The 26118-nt window shown below is 35.3% G+C and overlaps 1 protein-coding gene across 1 annotated transcript in view; it reads left to right on the top strand.

Moving 5' to 3' along the window:
- FBN2 (fibrillin 2) overlaps positions 1–26118 on the top strand; it is a 148443-nt gene that overhangs the window by 5031 nt on the left and 117294 nt on the right. Inside the window, exons 3-7 of the mRNA XM_081940241.1 lie at positions 805–903; positions 2779–2874; positions 6392–6487; positions 13771–13968; positions 19947–20072. Coding sequence (XP_081796367.1) covers positions 805–903; positions 2779–2874; positions 6392–6487; positions 13771–13968; positions 19947–20072 — 615 coding nt within the window. The remainder of the gene's footprint in view (positions 1–804; positions 904–2778; positions 2875–6391; positions 6488–13770; positions 13969–19946; positions 20073–26118) is intronic.

Raw genomic sequence — 26118 nt, 5'->3', positions numbered from 1 at the left:
TTGTATTTTTATAAATGTAGCCAGTTAACTAAGAAAAATATATTGTTCTATGAAGTGAAGCTAGAAATGCATTTGCAATCAATGCATCTAAACAATGTCTAAACCTAGCATATCTCAAAAACACATGCTTTGGTTGGGAAAATAACATTACTGAAGGTTATTTTTTTTAAAGATATCAGCTGGAAACCAATAGTTTAGTCCTAGCTAAATGCAAGAATCTATCAATAAATCTGTCAAATTAGCAATCGTGAGCTTGTGTGGAGAAATAGAATTCAGATAAATGGGAGCTGATTTCAGTTGACTTCCCCTTTCATATCCCACTTCTGATAGAAATCTTTTTCTCTTGAAGGTGTTCAATGGGAAACTTCTATTGCCTATCATTGATTTAGTAGCAGCTTAGGGTAGGCTTATTTGTAGACATTCCTGCCCGACTGATCCCCATATCTCTCAGTCTTAAATTGTCTTGACAGCAAAAACTTGATATCCTATTTTTATCTATATAGATGATCTGGATGATTCTGATTTCTATATCGACTTTGTACTACCTATATATAATTTCTTTGGAGAAGAATTTTGTGTGCTTTGTCCCACACTGAACATTTTAAAGATACTGAATGAAGACTATTGTTTTCATTCTGATTGTTGGAGCAATGAATAAATTATAAATGAAAGCAAAATAATAAAAATCCCTAATATAATTAAGGAAAATGGCTACGTTCTGTAGTTTTGAAACTTTTAAATGTATGTTTTATTTGTTTAACGATGTAATATTGCAAGTCATCTAATATATTATTTTTTCCACAGCAATATGTAGAAATAGTTGTGGTGATGGATTTTGTTCTCGTCCTAATATGTGCACTTGCTCCAATGGACAGATATTGCCAAGCTGTGGACCAAAATCAAGTAAGGCTTAAATAGCATCATTTTCATTTTATTATACGTAATAAAGGCATTTGCTGTTTAAGGTTAGAGGGATTGCATTTATTCTGGGATTCTGTTTAAAAATAGATAAATAGTAAGTCCAGCTACTGTCTTTTGAAACGTCTAGTATGTGTCTACAGTTTTCCTACCCTTCAGTTGTGTCTCTTCTGTTGACAACCCTTTTGGAAGCAAGGGCTAAACTTGCACGTTAGTTACCCATACCTAAAAGCACAAAAAGCTTAGCATATTATCTGGATTTGTTCACAGATCATGCTGGGTCAGGATATAATGTTAGTTTATTGAAAATTTTAAGTAGCTGTGTTCATATTACACAGTAATCACTAAATCATGATTGAGAAACAACTGTGGATACACTAAGTCAGAAGCAAACAATGTGCTTTACAGTAAGTAAATATGGATGAACATGATCTGATTCTAATTCTAATTTCACTGTTTATCTAGTTCCTTCCTAGATCTATATGTTTGAGTTCAAAGAAGCTTTGCAAGCAAGATGTTGTTGACTTTTTGCTATGTTTAATTACCTAAATAGTAGGGCTGTGCAAAATTTCAAACCCCTTTTTTGTTTTGATAGCTTGTATGAAGCACCCCTTTGAAGTTATCTCATGGACTATATCCCTTTCCCGCTTCTTATAGCAAAGTGAATATAGTTTTCTTTCCTGTTGTTTTGACCTCATTCATTTTTGCTTGTGATCATTTACAATATCCCATTGTTTTACTGCATTTTTATATTGATTTATAATTTTTATGAGCCACATTGTTTTTTTGGATTGAAAAATAAGATATCAATTGTGTTATGTGGTAAACAACTAAAATACGTAACTTGTATACTTAAAATAGCAATAACATGAGTTTAGATTTATATTGGAGTGAACTTAATTAAACAAAGTGCAAATTAGTTGAAATCAGAATGATAGAGTTTTAAAATTAAATGAATGTAATAAAGATAAAAAGAGCTTCAAAGCATTAATAGAGAACCAATTAAAGATGATTAGAGATCAAGATAATGTAGTCAAAGGAATTAGTGGAGGAAACCATATTCTAAATACAAAAGAAAAAATATAGTTGGATTGAGTTTATTAATGCAGAATTCAGATACTCTAGTACAGAGGTGTCCAAACTTGGGAACTTTTAGACTTGTGGACTTCAACTCCCAGAATTCCCCAGCCAGCATAGATGGCTGGGGAATTCTGGGAGATGAAGTCCACAAGTCTTAAAGTTCCCAAGTTTGGACATCCCTGCTCTAGTATTATTTTGGCAAAGAAATGAAACATTGAAACAGCATTTGAGAAACAAAGAAATAGATGAAAAGTGTTAAGGACAAATGTATGTGTGCTGAGGAAGAGTAAGAAAGATACATTAATAGGAAAAATGTACAAAAAAGCTGAATAGATAGTCCTCGAAATTATACATGCAGTAGCATTTATAAAGAAACATTTATTAATTTACATCCTGCCTCTATTGTTTTTATAAATAACTCAAGGCAGGGAACATAGATAATACTCCTTCTTCCTCCTATTTCCTCCACAACATCAACCCTCTGAGGTGACTGGCTAAAGTAACCCAGCAGGTTTTCATGGCTAAGACAGGACTGGAACTCATAGTCTCCTGATTTCTAGCCTGATGCTTTAATGACTATTAGTCACTTATACTAGAACCTTAAATCAGTTTGAAGTGAAATCTTAGGCCACAAAATGCTAATAGATATATATTTTACATGATGTATTTTAATGATTTATTATGTATATATTATTGCATTATTTCTCAATATTTATGTCCTTGCTACCTAATATAAAATGACAATTTAATGCACAACTAATTGTCTATATTTTTCTTTAGTACAACAGTGTAACGTCAGATGTCTGAATGGTGGTACCTGTCTAGATGACCAATGCCAGTGTCAAAAAGGATATATTGGCACTTCCTGTGGGCAACGTAAGTAGACATTTGGCAGCTGTGATTTATTTGAATTATTCATGTCATGGATGTAGCATAGGTATTGCATAGTCTTCTTTTTGAATGGCTGCTATTTCATCTGGATATGGGAATTGTGAATTCAGTGCATTTTTCATCTGTTAGGTTCAATGGATAATCATGAACAAACATGTATTATGTAGATAGGGTGGTTACAGGGAAGACATATTTCTCTCAGGTGTAATTATTATAAAAATACAGAGATGTATTTATAAGAAGCAGTAATAGCACTAATTGTCTAAGCACCATTAGAATTGTGAATTAAAGTACTGGCAGTAAGTAGGAACATTTTGAATGAATTTTTACATTTCAAGGAGTCCTTAATTAAGCAGACTTTTTAGTTTATATGTAAAAACAATAACGTTGTTATATATTTTGTGTTTTGTGTATATATTTCATCTGAATTTTTGATGTTCACTTCAAATACTACAGCCATGCTTCACATTCTGGTGTTTTTCAGAAAAATGATCTTAGTAATAAGTCCTGATGGTTTGGTTTTGTCAGTATGGCACTATAAAGTCTATGCAACAGGCTTTTCCTTTGGGGAGATTTGGCATGTGAATTATATTAAAATGCCTCAAAAGTTAAACGCACATTTTAAGAGCAAGTTAAAGTTATAAAGCAATAATTTGCAGGTTCTGATAATAGTGGTAAATAATTTGTGTACAAAAATTGAAAAGTGTTGTAGAAGTGATGGAGCACAAGAAGAAGACTGGGAGATGGAGCTGTTTTTTTTTTAAATCAAAGGATTGATTTTGTTTCTGAAAAAAATACCAATTAATGATTTATTGTTGTTGGCAACTTGTTCCTTAGCTATAAGAATAGAAATATATGATGTAAGCAAAATACAATTATCTATTTCTTGTCTCAGAAGATCCTGTTTTATATCTGTTGCTCTTTTTTCAGCCTTCTTTCTTTTCCTAGGCATAATACAGTATTTGTATTCCCACTTTTTTATTTTAGCTGTTTCATGCTGCTTCTCTACTAGTTCATTGGTTCTGATTAAACTATGCATCATTTCATTACTTTGTTTCTTACTGTTATATCCTATTTTTGCTGTTTTGAGTTGGAGCACCATTTTTAAATGAAAAAAAAATGTACCGAAATTTCACAGACATGGTCTTAACAAGTTTGTGAATTGTCATTAATTTAATTTTCAAATTGATTATGATCTACTACATCATTAGACAGGACAGTTTACAGAATTCTAAAAAAAAAAAAACATTAAAAATGCATAAAAAGACAGCCTCAGACTAAATCAAGCAGAACAATAAACCATACAATGCAAGAAGGGCCCCATATATGCATTAAGAAACACATTAACCCAGGCCTGGGAGCAGAGCCAGCTCTTAGGGACTTTGTGAAATCCAGGGAGATTATTTAAGGGAAGAGAATTCAATGAAGAATCAACATGGTTTGTGTTTAAAATTCTTGTATAGTGGTGTTACAGAAGAATGGAATATCCTGAAGAAGGGCATGGCTGATTAAAATGAGGTCAGGATAAAATTACATTGTAACATTTTGTGGCAATTCCCATTTGGAGTCATTGAATTTTAGTTCACAAGTATTTAGAGAGATAATCTTTAGATTATGACAATATAGTTATTTGTTACATAAATTGTTCCGTTGCTGCCATAATTCACTGTCCTACTTTATATAAAAAATAATTGTATGGTAATTACCAAACAGCAATCATTCATTCAATGAGAACTAATTTCTTTTTTCCATGTTTAAATGGTTCCCCCCACACACTCTTTCTACTTATCTGTTCTTTTGGCACAAGACAATACATGTTTTCAATAGCTGACACAGTAAGCAATGAAATATATTTATTTTATTAATAGATAACAAATTAAATAAAAGAAGCATTAAAATAATGCAATTACCCTGATACAAAAGCATATGAAATAAAATATATAAACACAACTATCCAAGTAAAATATAGACAATGTAATTTTTCACTCTCTTTTTACAGATGACATACATAGTCTCAAGGTTTTGTAGCCTCAAAACATATGATAGAAAAGTCTTTAAGCTGTTGCCATTATTTTTTCAACACTAGATGAATTACGTTGCTTTTTTTTTTTTTTTTTGCATTTTGATCTTTTCAACACAATCTTTTCCTTAGTTCCCTCGCTTTGAGTATTACTTGTCTCCTCTAACTATCTGGATGTATGCTTTCCCCCCTTCTTTTCCCAGACACTGTGGCACTGCAAATAAATGTCATGTCCCCTGAGATGTCTAGATCTGCAAGAGAAGGGAGTGGGTTCAGCTGAATATAAATGCTTGTTTTCTTAGAGGCCAGGTCAAAAATCTTAGGCAATATAGAAAGCATAACAAATGGTGCTTTAATCGTTGTATGGTAGAAATTCTTACGTCAGACAGGTGTGTGATATCATTTATTATAGAAAATCCTTTCAGGCTGTACTTGGCACATGTAATTTCTATATGTTATATTTAAAAAGTAATATATTTGAATATGATTTTCAGTGAAACTGTATTTTGATATTTTAGTATTGAAAACAATATTTTAATGTAGCATAACATTTCTTTCTTTTTTGCTACAATTAATGACTGGTTTAAAACTGTCATACTTTGATTTTTCCTTTGATTATACAGCTAACCTCTGAATAAGTAGTGCCATTTACCTAAATGTTTTTAAGACATTGTGGTCATGTTTTGGCATAGATTTTCAATATCTATTTAACATTCAAATACCTCCTGATTTCTCCAGCTGTCATGTATGACCTTCTTTCTCCCAAAGCTTTAGGCACAATGTATATAACTAAACTGGTCATTAAAGCAAATGTCTTCCACCCACCCATCCTTCAGGTTCATGAGAGCAATTGGTGATTATTTTTCCTTTCAAGAAGTTATGCTTAGTATGAGTGGAGAGAAAGCCGTGGCAATCCACCAGTTTTTTTTCCCCATTTGTCCCTCATTAAAATTTTAGGGACAACATCTGCCAGTCATTTTAATATGGTCATGAAGAAAAACCTTAATTTAGATGTTCTTCTAAAATCCATTTCCATTTTCAATTATGCCTTGTCAACACCTATTGCAAATGGCACTTGTATTGGTTGAGGGCAAGTACAAGGTATCGTAGCGTATTTGGACTCATCAGTGAAGCTGTGTCATCTAGTGGGATGCAGGAATCATGCCTTTTCTGAGGAATCATGGAATCAAGGTATCATGCCTTTCCTCTGGAATGACAACTGGCCAGAGAAATAGATAGCTCTCAATCTGATAATGTTCAACAATTAAATACTTGGCAAAGAATTTAAGCCTTGTCCCAGGCTTAAAATTGTATGAATTAGCTAATTAATTAATTAATGCAGGCACATTTTCCTAATTCATTTTCTTCTAAGTCTTCTAAATTAGGAATAATGATGATTGTGACTATCTAGTTTTTTAATAGTCCTCAAGTGACTATTTTCACTTTATTATAGACATATAATATTTTTATTCAAAAACACAGCTGTCTGTGAACATGGATGCCAGAATGGAGGTCGCTGCATTGGGCCCAATCGGTGTGCATGTGTATATGGATTCACAGGACCTCAATGTGAAAGAGGTAAGACCCACAAAATTAAAATGAAATGTACCCAAAATATGAATGTTTCCCGTTAAGTGCTGTAGTGCTAAATAAGAGGCAGGTGAGATATCACTTCTGTTTACAAGCAATTAGAATAGCAGTTTTTAATATGATGTTGATATTACTCCAGTTGGGAATTTAAGTTTTTTTTCAAAGAATGGCCAGATAACAGAGCCCTGTATTTCCGCTAAGCAAGATAAAATAGAGTTGTACAATAATCTGAGCATTGGGAATGGATCAGTATGCAGGTAATCCTCGGCGTATAATGGTTCATTTAACTTTAGAATAAAGTTAAAACGGCATCCAAAAAAGTGATTTCTGACCATTTTTCACACTAATGATGATTGCAGCACCCTCGTGGTCATGTGTTCAAAATTTGGGCATTTAGTAACTGGTATGTATTTATGATGGTTGCAGTGTCCTAAGGTCATTTGATCACTTTTTTGCAAACTTCTGATAAGCAAAATCCGTAGGGAAGCCAATTCACTTAATAAACGTGTTACTAACTTAACAACTGCAGTGATTCACTTAACAAGTGTAGCAAGAAAGGTTGTAAAATGGGGTAAAATTCATTTTATGTTTTGCTTAGCAACAGAAATTGTGAGCTCAATTGTGGACCTATGTTGAGGACTGCTTGTATTAGTAAAGATATAACTGAATTAGAACTCTTCATGCTTGGTTAGTTTATGTTTCAGTGTATTGTGCCCCATGCAGCAATCCAAACTAAAGAATTCTTGACAAACGACTACTTATGCTTGAATATATCTTTCGGTGGAGCACAACTCAATTGTTATATAATTGATTCCAGTGCTGAATTTCTCTTGCTACCAGAAAATCTTTCATCCTGTTCAAATGGAATCTGCTTTTCTGTAGTAAGTTAAGTCTGTTATTTCATATATTATACTCCATGATAATAAAGAAGAGGTCTTAGCTTTTAGTGACATTCCTTGAATAATGAATCATGCCCCATAAACATTCCTAATCCATCAATTTCTCTTAACAGAATTTAATGTATGGTCTTAATAGATAATTTTGTAGTGTTGACTGCCAAATTTCATTCTACTGTTTTTAGTATATTTCTATTCAAAATTCTTTATAAATTCTACTTTCTTCTACCATCTTAGTTATCCTTCCCAATATTGTGTTGTCTGCAAATTTTGTAACTTTTTATCTCATCTAAATATAGGTAGTTCTCAAGTTGCAATCACAATTGAGCCCAAAATATATGTTGCTAAGTGAGACATTTGTTAATGAATTTTGCCTCATTTTACCACCTTTCTTGCCACAGATCCTAAGTGAATCACTGCAACTAGTAAGTTAGTAACATGGTTGGTAAGTGAATCTGGCTTCCCTATTGACTTTGCTTGTCAGAAGGTGGCAAAAGGTGATCACATGAACCTGGGACACTGCAGCCATCATAATTATGAGTCAATTGACAAGTGTCTGAATTTTGATCATGCAATTGTAGGGATCCTGCAATTTTTGTAAGTGTAAAAAATGGTCATAAGTCACTTTTTTCAGTTTGTAATTTTGAACAGTATACAGTGTGTGTGTGTGTGTGTGTGTGTGTGTGCGCACACACACACTATTATATACTTCTGAACATATTTTTGAGTGAATTATATACCGTATTTTTGGAGTATAAGACGCACCCTTTTCCTTCAAAAAACAGGCTGAAAATCTGGGTGCGTCTTATACACTGAATACAGCATTTTTTGCTTCCCGAAGCCCCGTCTCCTTTTGTGCATCATGGCCACTAGTGTACAGGCTGGTAGGACATGGCCTGCTTCTTGGAGGATGCACTTCACCAAAATGGCAGTGCAGAGCCTGTAGAAGGCTTTCAGAGAGCTCCTGGGGGCTGGGGAGGGCAGAAATGAGTGAAAAACTGGCTGGATTATGCTTAATTTTGCCCCCCCCCCAGCTCCCAGGAGTACTCTATAAGCCTCTTAAAGGCTATGCATGCAATTGTTTTGACAAAAAACAGGCTCATTTTCGTGAAAAACTGGCTGTTTTTTGCTTGTTTCCCCCCCCCCCCAGCACTTTGCAAGCCCCCAATGGTTTTTTGAAAAAAAATGGGCCCATTTTTGCGAAAAATGGGCCGTTTTGGGGAGGTTTGCAGAGTGCAAAAATCTTCAAAACCTTGGTGCGTCTTACACTCCGGTGCGTCTTATACTCCGAAAAATATGGTAGTCACTTTTTTGTTGTACTTAATAAGCTTTTCCTTCCCTTCATTGCCTTGTTTTACCCTGCCCTGGGGCTGGTTAAGCCAACAGGAGGCTAAATCTAATAAATAAAAATAAAAATAAATAATAAATGAAGCTTTATTGTACTCTTAAGAAAAGGTATTTTAGTGGAGGGCGGCATAGTCCAGGTAGAAAAAAATGGAGGCTGCATGGTATTCTAGAGGGTTGAGAGTTTTCTTAAAGTCAATCATGGCAATGGTTTCCCTTACAGTTGGTCCTCGTCCCATACATTCCTTCCAATCATGTTTCTGTAGAATCAACAGAAGATTGGGAGGCTCATATCTATGCTAGCAGAACCCTTCATTGATATATTTCTGGGGTTAAACAAAGGGAAATTGTTTTACATGATGGCAGAAGGGGATTTTGTCCTCGCCTTAATTCCTTACAACCAGCATACCTTTGCTTTAGGCTTGCAGTCTTACTAAGTTGCAAAGAAGAATGGTATGTCTGGTAATAAAGTTCAACAATATTTTGTGCATTTTCCTAAAGAAAGATGTTTTAAATCAAGGGTCCCCTACCCCTGGGCCATGGACCAGCACCAGTCTGCTCTGCCCCAGAACCAGGCTGCACAAGCAAGTGAAGCCCCATTCACACATGTGCAGGGTCCAGGCACTTCACGAAACCACACACCCTGGTCTATGGAAAAAAACACCCTCCACTGAACTGGTCCCTGGTACCCAAAAGGTTGGACGCCATTGTGTTAGATTACACAAAGCAGTGAAACTAAGTGCTAAACAGACAGTAAATCTATTCTGGTAACTTAACTATATTATTATTCAGTAATGTACATTACAATGTGTACAAGTATACTACTAGATAAAGTAGAAAAATGTGGGTTAGACAGCATCACCACCAGATGGATTTGTAACTGGCTGACCAACCGCACTCAACGTGTAGTCCTCAATGGAACTGCATCTACATGGAGGGAGGTATGCAGTGGAATACCCCAAGGCTCTGTTTTAGGCCCAGTACTCTTCAACATCTTCATCAATGATTTGGATGAGGGAATAAATGGGGAACTCATCAAATTTGCAGATGACACCAAGCTGGCAGGAATAGCCAACACTCCAGAAGATAGGCTTAAGATACAGAAGGATCTTGACAAACTTGAACATTGGGCACTATCTAATAAAATGAAATTCAATGGTGAAAAGAGTAAGGTTCTACATTTAGGCAACAAAAACGGAATGCACAGGTACAGTATAGATGATATCCTGCTCAGTAGTAGCAACTGTGAAAGGGATCTTGGAGTCCTAGTGGACAACCATTTAAATATGAGCCAGCAGTGTGCAGCAGCTGCCAAAAAAGCCAACACAGTTCTAGGCTGCATCAACAGAGGGATAGAATCAAGATCACGTGAAGTGTTAATACCACTTTATAATGCCTTGGTAAGGCCACACTTGGAATACTGCATTCAGTTCTGGTCGCTACGATGTAAAAAAGATGTGGAGACTCTAGAAAGAGTGCAGAGAAAAGCAACAAAGATGATTAGGGGACTGGAGACTAAAACATATGAAGAACGGTTGCAGGAACTGGGTATATCTAGTTTAATAGAAAGAAGGACTAGGGGAGACATGATAGCATTGTTCCAATATCTCAGGGGTTGCCACAAAGAAGAGGGAGTCAAACTATTCTCCAAGGCACCTGAGGGTAGAACAAGAAGCAATGGATGGAAACTAATCAAGGAGAGAAGCAACTTAGAACTGAGAAGAAATTTCCTGACAGTTAGAACAATTAATCAGTGGAACAGCTTGCCTCCAGAAGTTGTGAATGCCCCAACACTGGAAGTCTTTAAGAAGATGTTGGATATCTTATTTGTCTGAAACGGTATAGGGTTTCCTGCCTAGGCAGGGGGTTGGACTTGAAGACCTCCAAGGTCCCTTCCAACTCTACTATTGTATTGTATAATTTTGCATATTTTATAAGATGCTCTGCTTACTTATTAATATCTGTATCCAGAATTGTAAATTTAAGTAATTTTTGCATACAAACATGTATATGTTATATGTAAATATTTTACTTAATACATAATATATGTAGTTTTCCTTCATAATAGCATTTAGAATGATAAAGCATGACTGCTTATTCAGCTATCTTGGTTTCCAGCTGAAGGCAGAAGCCAGCTGAAGGTAGAAGGGTGAAAAGTAACTAATAATTGAAATTATTACTATATTTAATTGTTATGTTACAAGAAAGTAGTTTTGGGGGGCTTTCCTGAGTACATTTTTCTATATAAATATTTATATTCATTATTGAACTGTTGGCTGTGGTTAGCTCTATTCCTGGTGTAAAAGACATATATTCTGGGAGTTTTTTAGAATAAAACCTAGAGCAAAATGGAAACATTCTTTTAAAACAAAATGTATCTTATAAATATAAATTTGTAAGTTATAAATTTCGTTTAAATCATGACAAAATACAAAAGGTAATGGCATTTTTTTTTCATTTTAATTTGCTTGGGGAAAGTGAAGGTTTTAAATAGGTGCCAGAAAGATTGTAATAGAGATGCCAGATACATTTCTTTAGGGAAGACATTCCACAAATGGGATATCACCCTCAAAAGCTTTTTCTTTAGTTGTTTCTTGGCTTGTTTTCAGTAAGCCTTTTCTTGCATTCACTTATATTGGCTGCTTGTGACTCAATATAATTTAGCCCAGTTATGTATCTTACTATAAAGAAGCCACCATATACACACCAATAGCAATCATTAAAGATTGTGAAATATTTCTTTATCGTTTGGTTTTTCCAATGTTTCAGATTGCAATGCATGTGAGCATATATATTCTATATGTTTGTTTCTATGTATCATTTTAAAGTAAATAATTGGAATTTCTCAATTTAAAATACTAAGATATTCAGTACCCTTTACTGACTTTTCTGTTCATAACATATATTTTACCAAAATAAGATATATTTTAACAAAATTAAGGAAACTATTTCATAATAAATATTTAAGAATTGTATATGAACATAGTTTAATGAGTAAAATAATTATCCTTATGTGACAATGATACTAATGCTTACAACCGGAAACATTTTTTGTTCCTCAAGTTGTATATATTCATAATTATTATTTATAATCCTCTAATCATCCTTATTTATCTTCTGTAAAGCCATCTAACTCTTTATGATAAAGCTGAAGACATGCTTGTGGGATCTGCACAAGTTAAATAGAGTGAAATGACCTATTATTTTGATGTGTGTGTGTGTGTGTGTGTGTGTGTGTTGCTGATTCATAATATATTTGTAGGTGATTTTATTTATTTTATTTTATTTATTTAGCATATATTGACTCTTGGAATTTATCAGTATGGTGAGGATCATTTTTTCAGATCTTCTGGCTTTTTGTCCTTTGTAGTTGTTTATTTTGACAGATGGACATAAACAATTCCAGTCAGAACCTATCCTTTCCCTTAATCAATTTTACATATGGACAAAATATATATATTCCTTAAATTCAAAGATTCCAGGGATAACCAGCAGAGTAAGTTTTGTGACAATCAGAAAAGTGCTACAAGGAGCTGCTGCATTAAATTAAGCACTACCTAGTTAAAAAGTCAATAATTCTTAGTATACCTGGAATTGAGTAACTAGTTCCCAGTATAATTTGCATTGCTGACCTTACTCATGTATTAGAGCAGTGTTTCCCAACCTTGGCGACTTTAAGTCCTGTGGACTTCAACTCCCAGAATTCCCCAGCCAGCTATGCTGGCTGGGGAATTCTGGAAGTTGAAGTCCACAGGACTTAAAGTCGCCAAGGTTGGGAAACACTGTATTAGAGGACTGAATAGCTGAAGAAGGAAAGAAAGCCTATAGGTGTTTCATGTTATTAGCAATCCTCATTCAGTCCATAAAGTTTTAATTGGTCCATCCATATTGCTTGGAGAAGGCTTTAAGCTACGTGTGCAACCTTGTTATAATTTTATGGTGCATTCAAGACTGGCCATTAGTAAAAATATGATTTTTCCCATAATTTTACATAATTTTAAAGTTTACAAACTTTAATATCCATTAGTTTTTTTAAGATGTATATTTCAATATAATATTAAAAGTGTTTTTCAAATGAAAAGCTAAAGAGAATAACGTTAGGAAATCATCTCCACATCCTCAGTTTACCAGGACACTCTATGGAACTTTACAAGTCTGGAAGCTTAGCTAGTCACAAAAATAAATGAAGATTATTCAAATGGTATAATTCTGTAAAATGAATAACCGCACAAAAGGGAAATTGAGACTGAATAACCCAATCTGATAATGTGACCTTCAATTTATTATAAGACTAATAATCATAGGAGATATCATCTTGGGAAATATATCCATGTTGGTTTGAATATATATATATAGACATCATCTAAATAATGATGGAGAATGTATTTCAGTTAAGTTATTATTGAATTTAACTCTTTTTTAAAATCAGGAACGAGATAGAAGGTTAAAACAATCTGATTACAATTGTAAAACAAATGTTCTATAATTACAGAAGTAAAGATATAATCTTTTATTTGTTAAATTTCTGGTCTTGCAAATATTTGAATAATAATATTGCTATACTGTGTTTTCCCCCCCTCAGGTTATAACTTTTTGAATATGATCATTTTCTTAAATACCTTATTTACCTGAATTATCTTTAATCTGTTTACATTTGTGTGTGTTTTCTGTAAATTGAAATAATAAAAAAGCAACATTTTGAAATTTGGCATTCTGTCAGTTGTATAATGTCTCTCATAATAGGATATCGTATGGTAGAGATTTTTATTAAACCCTTCTATTATTTTAAAAGATAGACAAGGTGCTCTAAGACTAGAGTTTCACTTTTAATATTTTTGGTGGTTATAAAAAATATTTTAAAAATCATGCCCTTGGACCTTAGAGATCAGTGGTTTATTGAGACAAGAGCATTAATGGGGAACAGATTATTGCATTGGATAACAGAACTAGATTGAAAAATTCCTGTGTGTTTAAACAGATGGGATGGAGGAACACTGCCTGTGTATTAAACTGTTTCCTTTTAATTTCCAGATTATAGAACAGGGCCTTGTTTCATTCAAGTCAACAATCAGGTGTGTCAAGGTCAGCTAGCTGGTATTGTTTGCACGAAGACACTTTGTTGTGCAACTATTGGACGTGCATGGGGCCATCCTTGTGAAATGTGCCCTGCTCAACCTCAACCATGTCGTCGTGGTTTCATTCCAAACATCCGCACTGGAGCATGTCAAGGTGAGCAAAGTACTTTAATAATGTTAAATGTTTTTCTGCTGTGAAATATCTTAGAATAAATTATTCCAGCCAGATGATACTTATTCCTTTATGTATGCTGGTTGTGCAAGTATCAAGTACTTACTAGATTGCATTATGTTACAATGAAATTAATGTCTTTGGGAAAGAATGACATACTACAAAGAAAACAAGAAGCGAAAAGAACTGTATTGTGCATTTGTTAATTAAGACATGAGTTTAATTTCTACATTAAAATGTATAATTTTCTTGGATATTAATTATTAGGGAGGTTCAAAAGGTTTCAAATGCAAATGATCGATTTCAGGTTTTACCTATGTTTTTGAGTTTGAAACAACTTTTTGCATTTGAAATTATCTCAATCATTTTGGATATGCTTAAACTATTTTGAATTCCTAAAATTTGGAAACTGGAGCAACTATTTTGAACTTAAAATATTTTTTAAAATTGTTTAAGAAGTTTGAAACAGAACATTACTACACATTATCAGATTTCCATGTATTAAATAATTCATGTTTCCTTAAGAAGTAAGATAGAGACGCAAATGATGCTAAACTAAAAGATGGTTCCATAGTGAACATTTACTATGCAATCATAACTCCTGTTAGATTGGGTAATGGATAGGCACACACAGGCTTAACGGTACAACAGCTCTTTATTATAATACAACAAGTAAGAACAATCCAGCGAAGGTTGAGTCTGACAGCAGCCCTTTTATAGGGAGCTGTCAGATCCTTCGACCAATAGGAACAAACCTCTGTTCCTGCCGGAACAGAGGACCTTGGTGGAAACCACTGTAGTTGGTATGAGTATCTAACACCCCTCCCCCCTTAGATGGAACAATCCTACTGGTAACATAGTCACGCAGGTAGGTGGACTTTTGGGTAGCTCTGCCTGACCGCAGTTCAGTAGGAGGGGTTTCCTTGGACAGACCTGTTTGCTCCGCAGCTCTGCTTGGTAGATGCTCCTGGAACCTTTCACAGGCCATGGCTGGAGCTTCTGGAGCCGGTTCGCTTGGAGCTCACTGCAGGCATGCAACAACACCAGATAAGTTTCCTGGTACCCTCAGGCTTGAGCTGACTGTGGAAGGAGTGAGCGTTTGCTCCTTTTGGGTAGGGCTTTGGCTAACTCATGCAGGAGTTACCTCTGGTTGTCTAAGAGTGGAGTTGGAGAGGCGGCCACGGAGTTGGTCAATATGCCTTCTCCAATTCCTACCTTCCTTGAGCCCTAGGAGGTAAGAGCGAGGGCCGGTGATGCCTATCACTGTGGCAGGAATCCACAGAGTTCCCCAGGTGTAGTTGTGGGCATATACCAAATCCCCTACACTAAAAGTCCGAACCTTGCTTGTGGAGTCTGGGGGTGATGAAGCAGATTGGGGTGTAGCTGGTCTAAGTGGGACCTTAGCTGGCGACCCATGACAAGCTTGGAGGGGCTTCTCCCAGTAGTGGCACTGGGTGTGATGTGTTGAATTAGCAAGTAATGGTCAACCCGTGTTTGCCAATCACCCGGGCCCATCCTAGAGAGGGCCTCTTTTGCAGATCTCACCATTCTCTCCACCTGACCATTGGAGGCCGGATGGAATAGCACGATCAGGGCATGCCTGATTCCCTGAGCTGCTAAGAAGGTCTCAAATTGCATGGCCATGAATTTGGACCCGTTGTCAGAGACCAAGACATTGGGCAGGCCGTGCATGGAGAAAAGTCCCTGTAGCATCTTGAGGACCGCTTCTGCCGTTGTGGAGGTCATCAGGACTACCTCTAACCACTTCGAGTAAGCATCCACAACTACTAAGAATGTCTGGCCGTGAACTGGGCAATGTGCACCCTAGATCATGGTGCTTGAGGTTGCTTCCACTCCTTAGCTGGCGCCTCTGGGGGAGCTGATCTGGACTCCTGGCACGGTGTGCAGGTAGCCACCCATTCTTCAATCTCCCTGTCTATGCTAGGCCACCACACATAACTCCTAGCCAAAGACTTCATCCTGACAATTCCGGGATGCCCTACATGTAAAGCCTCTAATACTGCAATGCGCAGTTTGGGTGGAACAACAACCCGGTCCCCCCACAGTGAGCAGCCATTTACAACCAATAACTCATTGCATTTAGTAAAATTCTTTTTAAAATCAGCCCCAACAGGACCCTTGGGCCACCCCCTCCACACCGCATCTAACAACTCCCTAATTATTATTTTTATATGCATTAACAGGGCTAAAGAGTAGAAGATATTGCGAGATATCCCTTTGAGGAATATTTTTTGCTATATTTTATTCTAAACATAACAGCAAATACAGGGTAGCACATGGCTGCTTATTTATAAAGTTAACAAATGCTTACCAGCAATGAAGAATGTTGTCATTTCAAGAAAAAGACAAATTATAGTAGGATGCTACCTGCTAAGTGCATCATTGATACCGTGTTTCCCCGAAAATACAACATGTCCTGAAACTAAAGCCTTGCCACATTTTATGGGTGGGCAAAAATATAACCCCTCCCTGAAAATAAGCCCCCTGGACAAACCCCCCTCCAGCCAGGCAGAGCACCACTCACCGACCTAGCGGTATCCTGAAGGCACCAAGCTGCGGGAGCCAGGGGGACAGAAGCAAGGCACTCACGTTGCTTAGCACCTGCTTAGCATCTTCAGGATACCGCTAGGTTGGGGAATGGCGTTCTGCCTGGCTGGAGGGATGAGTTGCCGGGCGGCTGCTCCCTTGTGAGTGGGCTCCCGAAGAGCCGGGCACAGCCTCAGGGGTGAAGCAGCCATGAGGTGACCACGCTCACGAGCAGCCACCCAGCAAACCCCCTCTCCAGCTAGGCAGAGCACCATTCACTGACCTAGGGAGTATCCCTAGGGCGCCAAGCCATGTGGTGCTCTGCCCGCCCCCCCCCCAGCTGCTGTGGCTTGGCACATTTGGGATACTCCTAGGTCAGTGCATGGAGCTCTGCCCGGCTGGAGGGGGGGTTGCGCAAATGCCTGTTCTGCCCCCAGCTCGCATGCTTCCCAGCCTCACCATGCCTTGGGCCAACTGTCCTTGCAGCTGCCACCGAGCTCCCAGCAAAATTTCTTCTCCGGCTTCCAAACTCTGGAACTCAGCTTCCGATTCTTCCAGCAGTGGCCGCTCTAGGAGTGTTTTCTATGGTTATGGGCAGGCTGCTGGAGCACACAGATATCTGTCTTACATTAAATAAAAGTTGTTACAGTGGTGTTGCCAAGGAGTTCAGCTAGTGGAAAAAAAATCAGAATAGATTTAGTAAAAGGAACTATAGAAAGAGATAACTATACAAAGGGAAATGTGATTTTTCATTTATATTTTCTGGTAATGATTATCTGTCACAGCTATTGTGAATATATAATTGTGTAAGTCTATCTGATATATCTGCAGATATGCTTCAGCCCTAGATTATTTCCTTGTCTAGTAAGATATTTTCTAACTTCAGGTCATAATATAGGAAAACTGTTTTTTAAAAAATTCTTGATCTCTTTTCAGTAGATCAGTCTTAACATAATGCAAGTCACTTGTCTTTCCTCATTTAGAAAAATTTTTTTTTAAAATAATTTGGTAATAGGTTGACAACATTTCTTCAATGCAAAAATATTTTTAAGGAGAAAGGGAAACTTAGCATATTTTTGTTTCCTGTGAGTACAAGGGGTCCTTGCATATTTTACTCTGCTAATCATTGCCGACTATAGGGGGCGGTGCTCATCTCTGCTTCAAGACCATAAATACAAGAATTCTTTTTAATTAGTTAATTACTTCATTTCTTTCAACTGTGAAACAGCTTCTTGTGAGGGAGTCAGACAGAGACTTCTTTGTAAAGTAATTGTCACTAGATAATTCATATATTTCTGTTTGCACATTACTTTGCTGCTTAAAAACATCTGTAAATTGTTAGTACTAGCTAGTGCTTTCCTGACTGCCTTGGCTACATTGAACAATAACAGTGGCAGATAAAGAATGTACTTATACTCAGTAACTAAATGTATTAAGTGCCCATTGAAGCATCAGTCCAAAGCAGAACATAATTTAAGAAATGAAAATGTTATTGGGAATATTGAAATGGTTACAAATACTATGCTTCAGTTAGTATCAAGTTGGGCTGGATTGTATTTTATAGTATTTTAAATGCACAAACATCACCTGTTACCATTTTGTTGTTTAATTCTGTTTCACCAATGATTGCTTCACCTGAAATAGAATGAATGCATTTCAATGATTTTCCATCCAATTAAAACATTCAGTTTGAAGGTGACAGGAAAATTCTGTTTGTGCATTTACTGTTTGGTGTTTATTGATATATGTAAATTGCTAGTTTTTGAATTTAATTTAATTTAATTTAATGCTTCTAGACCGCCCCCTCTCCCGAAAGGGACTCGGGGCGGTGTACAGTTCATACAAAATATATCAGATACAATAAAATTAAGTATGTACAGTTGACAAGTGATAAACAAGTATGCATGTTTGGAATGATAGAAATTTGCTCATGATTTTATCTTGTTTCCAGTTTGTTGATACATAGAACAACTGAAAGCAATCCAAGAAAATAATGGTCCAAATGATACTAGCACACTGCACTATTATATCAACTTTGACAAGATGCACAATATATGCAACTGCACTCATTTTTCAGACACAATAGAATAAAATGGCGCTGTTCATAGATGCTCAATGATTGTTAATTATTAAATTACCAATATTGTTCACATTTCTGAAGACCTTGGTAGCAATATTTCCACATATTTTATGGTAAAGATAATGTTTATCAGTAGTTACTGTTGCAACTACTAACTCACTAATTGAAGAGCTATTGAGCTTTTTCAGATAATTCCGTTGTACACCATTTCTATGTGTAAAATTCTCTTCTTAGAAAGTATATTAATTTTATTAATCTACTGTAAAGCGTATTAAACAGCCTAGACTATGCACTAAAATGGAAATGTATTAAAATGGTAAGCCTTAAGAAAACAGGATATGAACATGGCTTTGTCTCAGTTTAAACTAAATGATACATTATGAAAACTAAAGTGTTTTAAGTAAATTCAGTAAAACATAAACACTTCCTGCAATTATACTAAAAACTAAAGCTTTAATATTCATTGCTATGCTACATGTTCCAAGCCCTTTCCCCCCCACAGGGTACATTCTTTCAGACTGTTGGATCTTTGAAAATATTTCTATATTGTTATTTTACATAAGTTTGTTTACTTTAATATTAAAGTGTAGTAAATGAAGGAAAATGAATTGGATCCATCCAAATGTACATTTCAGGATATATGTGCACAGAAATTTAAAATAAATAGCATTTTCTAAAACTAAATAAAAAAGCTTGCAAGGGTAATTTTTTCTAAAATTTATAGTAATAGCAATAGCAATTAGACTTATATATTGCTTCACAGTGCTTCACAGCCCTCTCTAAGCGGTTTTACAGAGTCAACATATTACCCCCAACAATCTGGGTTCTCATTTACAAACCTTGGAAGGTTGGAAGGCTGAGTCAACCTTGAGCCGGTGAGACCTGAACTGCCAAACTGTTGGCAGCCGGTGATCAGCACAAGTAGCCTGCAGTACTGCTTTCTAACCACTGCACCACCCCAGCTCTTAGAACCTGGCCTAATGGTGAAGATACTCGCCTTCTACTTGGAAGATTGAGAGTTCAATCCTAGGTAGCAGCAGGTATTTCTCTTTTAGGGCACAAAGAAAACATATCTGCTGCAAACTGCATGATGTCAGGAAAGGCATCTGGCCTGTAACTGTTTAGCTCCATCCAGTTGCCCGGACTGAGATTACAGGATCATAAAAAGGGAGAAATCTTCCATTGACCTTTGAAGAAAATTCTGTACGAGTTCTGTATTCTAGTTGTTACCAGTAGAAAAATCCTCTATCTAGAATGTCTTGCAGTCAAATAAAACTTATTTTGAAGAACAATGGAAGATAAATTTTCAGAGTTTATCTTACTTAATTTACAGATATAGATGAATGTCAGGCTATCCCTGGAATCTGTCAGGGGGGAACTTGCATCAATACAGTCGGATCCTATGAATGCAAATGCCCTGCTGGCCATAAACAGAATGAAGCAACTCAAAAGTGTGAAGGTAAGTAAAATGACTTAAAAAAATAATATACAGTAGTTGGTACCTATATTGCCTTTTGAAAGCATAGATAATGGAAACCCTACAATTTTCATGTCATTTGGAATGACCCCAAATAGCAATTGTGGCATTTCTAATGTTAAATAAAAACAATAAGGAACTTTTAAAATCTTTTTAGTGTGTATTATATTCTTAAGACAAAAATGTCATTTGCTTAAAAATACAAATTTGAAAATACAACATTGACATAATTGGAGACTGAGGTTAAAAAATCATTTTTAAAATGGAACTCCCATTTTCAGATAGTGAGAGAAGAGTGAGAATTATTCAGTCAATAGATGAATATTTATTTTTTCCTTAACATAACTGATCTCACTGGCAAGTATCCTGTCTACTCCCTTCCTTTCCTGATACGTGCACAAAGCCAGTTCAAACATTGCAAAGGGGCAAAAGTCTTATAGGCCATACCTAGGCAACATGCCAGGTTTAAAATATGACTTTGACATTAATGATCCATGTTTCTTAAATGGGAGGCCTACAGTTTCAGTTATGTTTTAGCATGCTTAAAATATTTTTTCCTATCAATAATCTGAATAAGTATTGCTATTACATTTTCAAAAGTTTGCTAGATAAAATTCCTTTAAAAAGCACAACATTTACTAAATGTAAAGTTAGTTGTACTTCTGTAATTGCATGCAATTGTATATTAGTTTTCATTTTTATTACTGAAAGCTTTTTATTTAGTTACTAGTTATATAGTAGGAAAATTATAGAGCCTTAAAGGATTGCTAATAGTCTCTTACCTTACATTCCATGTACATTTGGCGTAATTTCTTATTGTCATTAATTAAATAGAATGCACACATACATGTGTATACACACATATATGTACACACATACATGCAGAGACATGAAAGGCTTGACGTATATTATATATTTAAACAGAGTTTTATACAAATATTTCAGTAAGCAGTGACTACATAACACTTCATACATACATTGCCTCTAAGCAATTTATTATTAAATTTCAAGTGACATCAGATCTTCAATCTATTATGTGATCTGAATGTGAAATTTATCTTCCCAGTATTATTCAGATATAACTTCAATTGATTTTAATGTATCCTACTTCTAATAATAATGAAAAGTTTTGTTAGCTTTAAAAATAGGTATAAAAACATCATATACAAAAAGCATTCATAATTTGCTTCAAGGTTTCAATTTAAATATATATAATAACTAGTTGAATACCCGTGCTCTGCTACGAAACTATGTGAATGGGCTTGATAAATTTGCACTTGCAGCTTGAAAATTAATGAGTAGTTACCATCGACCTCTCCTATCCATTTCTCTCCCTCAGGTTTGCCCCACAGAATCTCCACCTATCTTATCACCTTCTCTCCTTCAGGCTCCTCTCCAAACTTCCAGCCAGCAGGCTAGATGAGTCACGCGCTGGCCATGCCCATGTCCAAGTTTTCACGTTGGGAGGGGGAGTAAAATGTCTAACTCCTTAGCATCAGAGCGAGTTAATGATAATATATGAAATACTAATGCTCTGGTGGTCATTTTGAAAAATCCTTTGTTACTGAGAATCTGGAAGCCAAGAGGAACATATGTGCCAAATTTCAAGTTTGTAGGCTTTACGGTTCTGTAGATTTCATGATTCCTGCGTGAGTGTTTTCGCATTTATATATATAGTCATCGTCTGGCGGTTTCACTGCCTCCTCAGACTGGAGAGGAACCTGACATATAGACTCTTTCAGTTCTATAAAAAATATGTTGTTATTTATATGTAGACCTTTTACTGTCTTGGCCGTGTCAAACTGGAATGTTCATAAGCTGCACTGTCTTTGGAAAATTTCCAAAGACTGCACAGTAGTTTTAGCCACTTTGAAAATGGGGTGAGGAGTTTGAAGACTATGCAGATTTAAGCACGTGTAGGAAGCATTTGCTGGAGAAACTAGGTCTGAATAGGAGGCAGCAAAGCCCTGGGTGAAAAAGGTTGATGTGGGGAATTGGGAGAGAACACAGCCGAGTGAATGAATGTTTGCTGGCATTTGGTTTGCTTGCTGGTGCAGGCTGAGTTTGGGAGATAAATCAGCTGGATGAATCAATATGCTGGTGCTTGCTAAAACTTCCCATGGTATAAGAACTATGAAGCTCACTTGTCTCTTGGCGTGGGGCAAGTGTTTGTGGGGTAGTGCTGTCAGAGAGGGTATGTGGAGTGATGCAAAACTACTACAAGGGTCAGGGAATATGTGTGGGGTGTGACACAGGTCAGAGAAGATACATGGGAGCTGTTTGACTTGGGAACTGAATGCAGGGTTCCTCCCTCCCTTCCTCTCCCCTATAGCCACCTATTCGCTCACAGCGACTTTTGAGTTATCGTGATTTGTTTTGAGATGAAATGTGGAGGAGACATTTTTCTAGATCACTGCATTTCATTTCTTGTTAATGGAAAAAATATTAAAGAGAAATACTCCTCTTTCTAGATTAAGGAGTTTAATAATTGTTGAACAGTGAGGAACAGCACTCCACCACAAAGTATCCATTAATTTCAATTAATCTAAAAATATTGATTATAATGATGGAAGGGTAATCCTTGATTTGTAGTTCAATCTAATCTTCACCAATAATCCTGGTGACAACCAAGTCCTGAATGACTGAGAATCTCCATATTCCTTTGCCAGTAACGGCTTCCAAACTTTTGGAATTTTCTTATGAATTGTTAGTAGACATTTCTAAGAGCAACCAAATTCAGAATGTTAGGTGGCTCCTTTTCTGGTTTTATTAATGCATAGAACTGTAAGAATAGACTTTTTAGAAGCTTCCGAATATGGGACCATACAGTTTTAAGTGCTTTATTAATAATAATACCAATTCTACTATTAACAAAAAAGAACATTTATTCATTTGTATGCATCTGCAAAATTATTCTTGTATATTGGTGGAATTATTTATTAGATACTCATTAGATATTCAATGAAAGTATTTTAGCAAAAAGATGCATTCTTACTTTATTCCTTTATTTCCTCATTACTTTACAAGGAGGAAAACTGTTTTTCCTGGCAGGCTGGCTTTTTATTACATTATTCCATAGCTGGGAATTGGCAATCATTTTTATAGTTGTGTCTACTCCTGTTTTTGGTGCCTGGTCCTTACATCCCTGGCCTTGTTAGGACTTAGAACAATGACTATGTTTTCTCCAGTTAAAAAGTTTCTGTATCCTTGTTAATCTTCAATAAATAGTTCCATATACATTTACTTTGGAGGTACTGTAGAGATGATAAAAAAATCATACCATCTGCTAGGGCCGCTTCCAGTGTAGCTAATGGATTTATTACTTCTACATCACGCATTTTAAGTGAACACTGCAACCTTTGAAAGAGAGAAGTGCAAAATTTAAAAACTGCAACTAGTAAAACAAGTTTGTCTGAAGTTTCTTTAAACATACCTTCTACATATTTATAATTCAACTTTTATTTTCATGCATTAATGGACTATAAAATTAACTATAGAAACAATCTTCCATATGAATCTGCCTTGAATAAGATATGTATTGCTCATTCTTCTATATATTCTGCCATTAAGGAGGCCAGGTTTATGGAAATATGGGGCAAGGTTCTTTTCTGGTTTCACATCCTTTGCATAATTCATTTTATAACAAGTTTCATCTTTTATTAAATGATGTTAAATATATGAACACTATTTTAAAGAAATTTTCCTTATTAATTTTAATATATAGATGTTTGTTATTTAATTTGTTTTTATTGTATTTTTATTACAGATTACAATTTATATTTGTTTTTCTAATATATTGTTTTAAAGTTTAAAGTTCTTAAGTGCATTTAGTATTATGTGGGGATTCAAAAATACTTTTGGGAGATAAATCAGCTGGATGAATCAATGCTTGTTGGTGCTTACTGTAAAGTAAAAAAGTATCCCTCCTGAACTCTACCTCAACAAGTTACTGGCTGACTATATATGATTTTTCTCATTTTTAAAGGAACAAAATTGTGTGTGTGTGTGTGTGTGTATTTATTGATTCAATAGTGATTATACATACTTCTTGAAGAAGGAAATAGAAGCAGTTTGTACTGCAGAAACCTAAATATTTTTTCTTAGCTGCTTAGTGTTTCCTTCCATCATCTAGGTACAGAAGCAACAATGCATGTATGCACTACATTGCTTAAATTAATGAGGATAGTTGCAATTTTCTAAACACAAGGAAACGTAATTTGGATAGTGGGGTCAAAATTTGGAGTGGGACATCACTATTTTATTAAGAAATCTTTGCTTCTGAGATGAACTTATCATTAACGGCTTTTTTTACAACTTATATAGCATGTACTAATTCCTTATCTACTATAATAGAGATGTAATTATTATATTTAATAAATCTATGTGCATGATTTGCAATGTGAAGTATTATTTAGTATTATTGCTTTAGAAATGATGCTATTAGTAATACTACTGAAGTTTAAAATTCTGAGCATTAATATATATTGAAGTATGGTAGTCCTCTACCTTCCTATAGATTGTGTTTTGGGGTGGAATGGGGATAAAAGAAATTTTATTACTACTTGGCCTCAAATAATTGTGAAACTGGCTCATTTTTTCAAATACATGCTTTTATTATACTCCATTACCATTTTTGTGCTCAAAGTGAACATAACTGAAGCCAAAGAAATATGATTACCTGCTCTACTATCTGAAATGATCTTGGATATAAGTTCTCTATCTTACAAAAAGTATGGACATGCTTTCAATCTGATATAATAAGAAATATGTACTGTCCTATTAATTTGGGCATAGGGATAAGGTACTGGGTACACTGTTTTGCTGAGTGCAACATGTACATATTGTTTAATACAGTATATAAGAAAAATAGTAATTAGAGAGATCTGAAGTGTTTACTTGATTAGCTTGATTACAAGCAAGAAGTCCCACTCATCAGAAAAATAATATGTATGAAACTTACATATGCATATTTCTAGTATCCGCCAGGACTGTCCCCTCCAAAAGAAGAATCTAGATTTCCAGAAAATTCTACACAGGTATCATTTTCTATGTAGGTAATGACTGTCCAACAGAAGATTTGACAGCTACAATAACATATAATAGTGATGTCCTTACCTTGTGTTAAACAAAAGCATCCTTTTTAACATTGGTCCTTTCTGAGTAATGACCTACACTTTCCAAAATGTGTGATGCTTTATTAAAGTGATATATCCAACAGAGTGTGACATGAATCTATCAGCTGCCCTCACATACTTTCTTCAGAAAATTTCAGTGCTTAAAATGCTGTTAGAAATTTGGTATGAATCTCTATTCTGAGATTCATAGATAAGTCTTCTTTCTTGATAGATCTTCACTACATTTTTTTCCATTAATCTTTTTGATATGTACATGTGGGATTTCTGTAGTCTAAAAATCTTTTAAAACATAGAGGACCAATATAAATAAATTGAAGGCATTATTTTCAAGAAAGTTACAGAGTTTTGACCCTCTTACCTTAATTATGCCTCCTCGTCTTTTGAAAATTGCAGTCACATTGTTGCTTTTACACCTGGCTAATGAAACAAAACACCATGTTTTAGTTTTTCTGACAAAAGTCAGACTTTCCCCCCATGCCCATCTTATATCACAAATAGATATTTTGTATCAGTGTAGGATTTTTACATAGATGAGATGCTCTTTTGTTGATGAGATTTAATATCCATTTTATGTTAAAGAAGTGTCTTATCTCCCCCCCCCTGCAGTTTAGCTTTATCCTATTTACAGCTTCTATAGTATAATGATATTTTGTTACAGTTGCAGATCACAAATTGCATAAGATTTCCTATACTCTATTGAGCTAATTATAGTTCGGGAAATCAGGTATAAAAGTGTAGGAGAATTCAATATTTGTAGATATATATCAAATAATCAGAATTCCAGCTGGCATATAGAGCCCAAGATAGTGCACTCATGGATATCATATTTAATAACATAAATATATTTAAAATAATTATATTTTGTGGAGAGTCATTCCTCATTTGCTTAAATC

Source organism: Natrix helvetica (assembly GCF_964273705.1).
Source record: "Natrix helvetica genome assembly, chromosome: 2".
Classification (NCBI taxonomy): domain Eukaryota; kingdom Metazoa; phylum Chordata; class Lepidosauria; order Squamata; family Natricidae; genus Natrix; species Natrix helvetica.
Note: the sequence above shows the minus strand (reverse complement) of the source record. Positions and strands in the feature narration are given on the sequence as shown.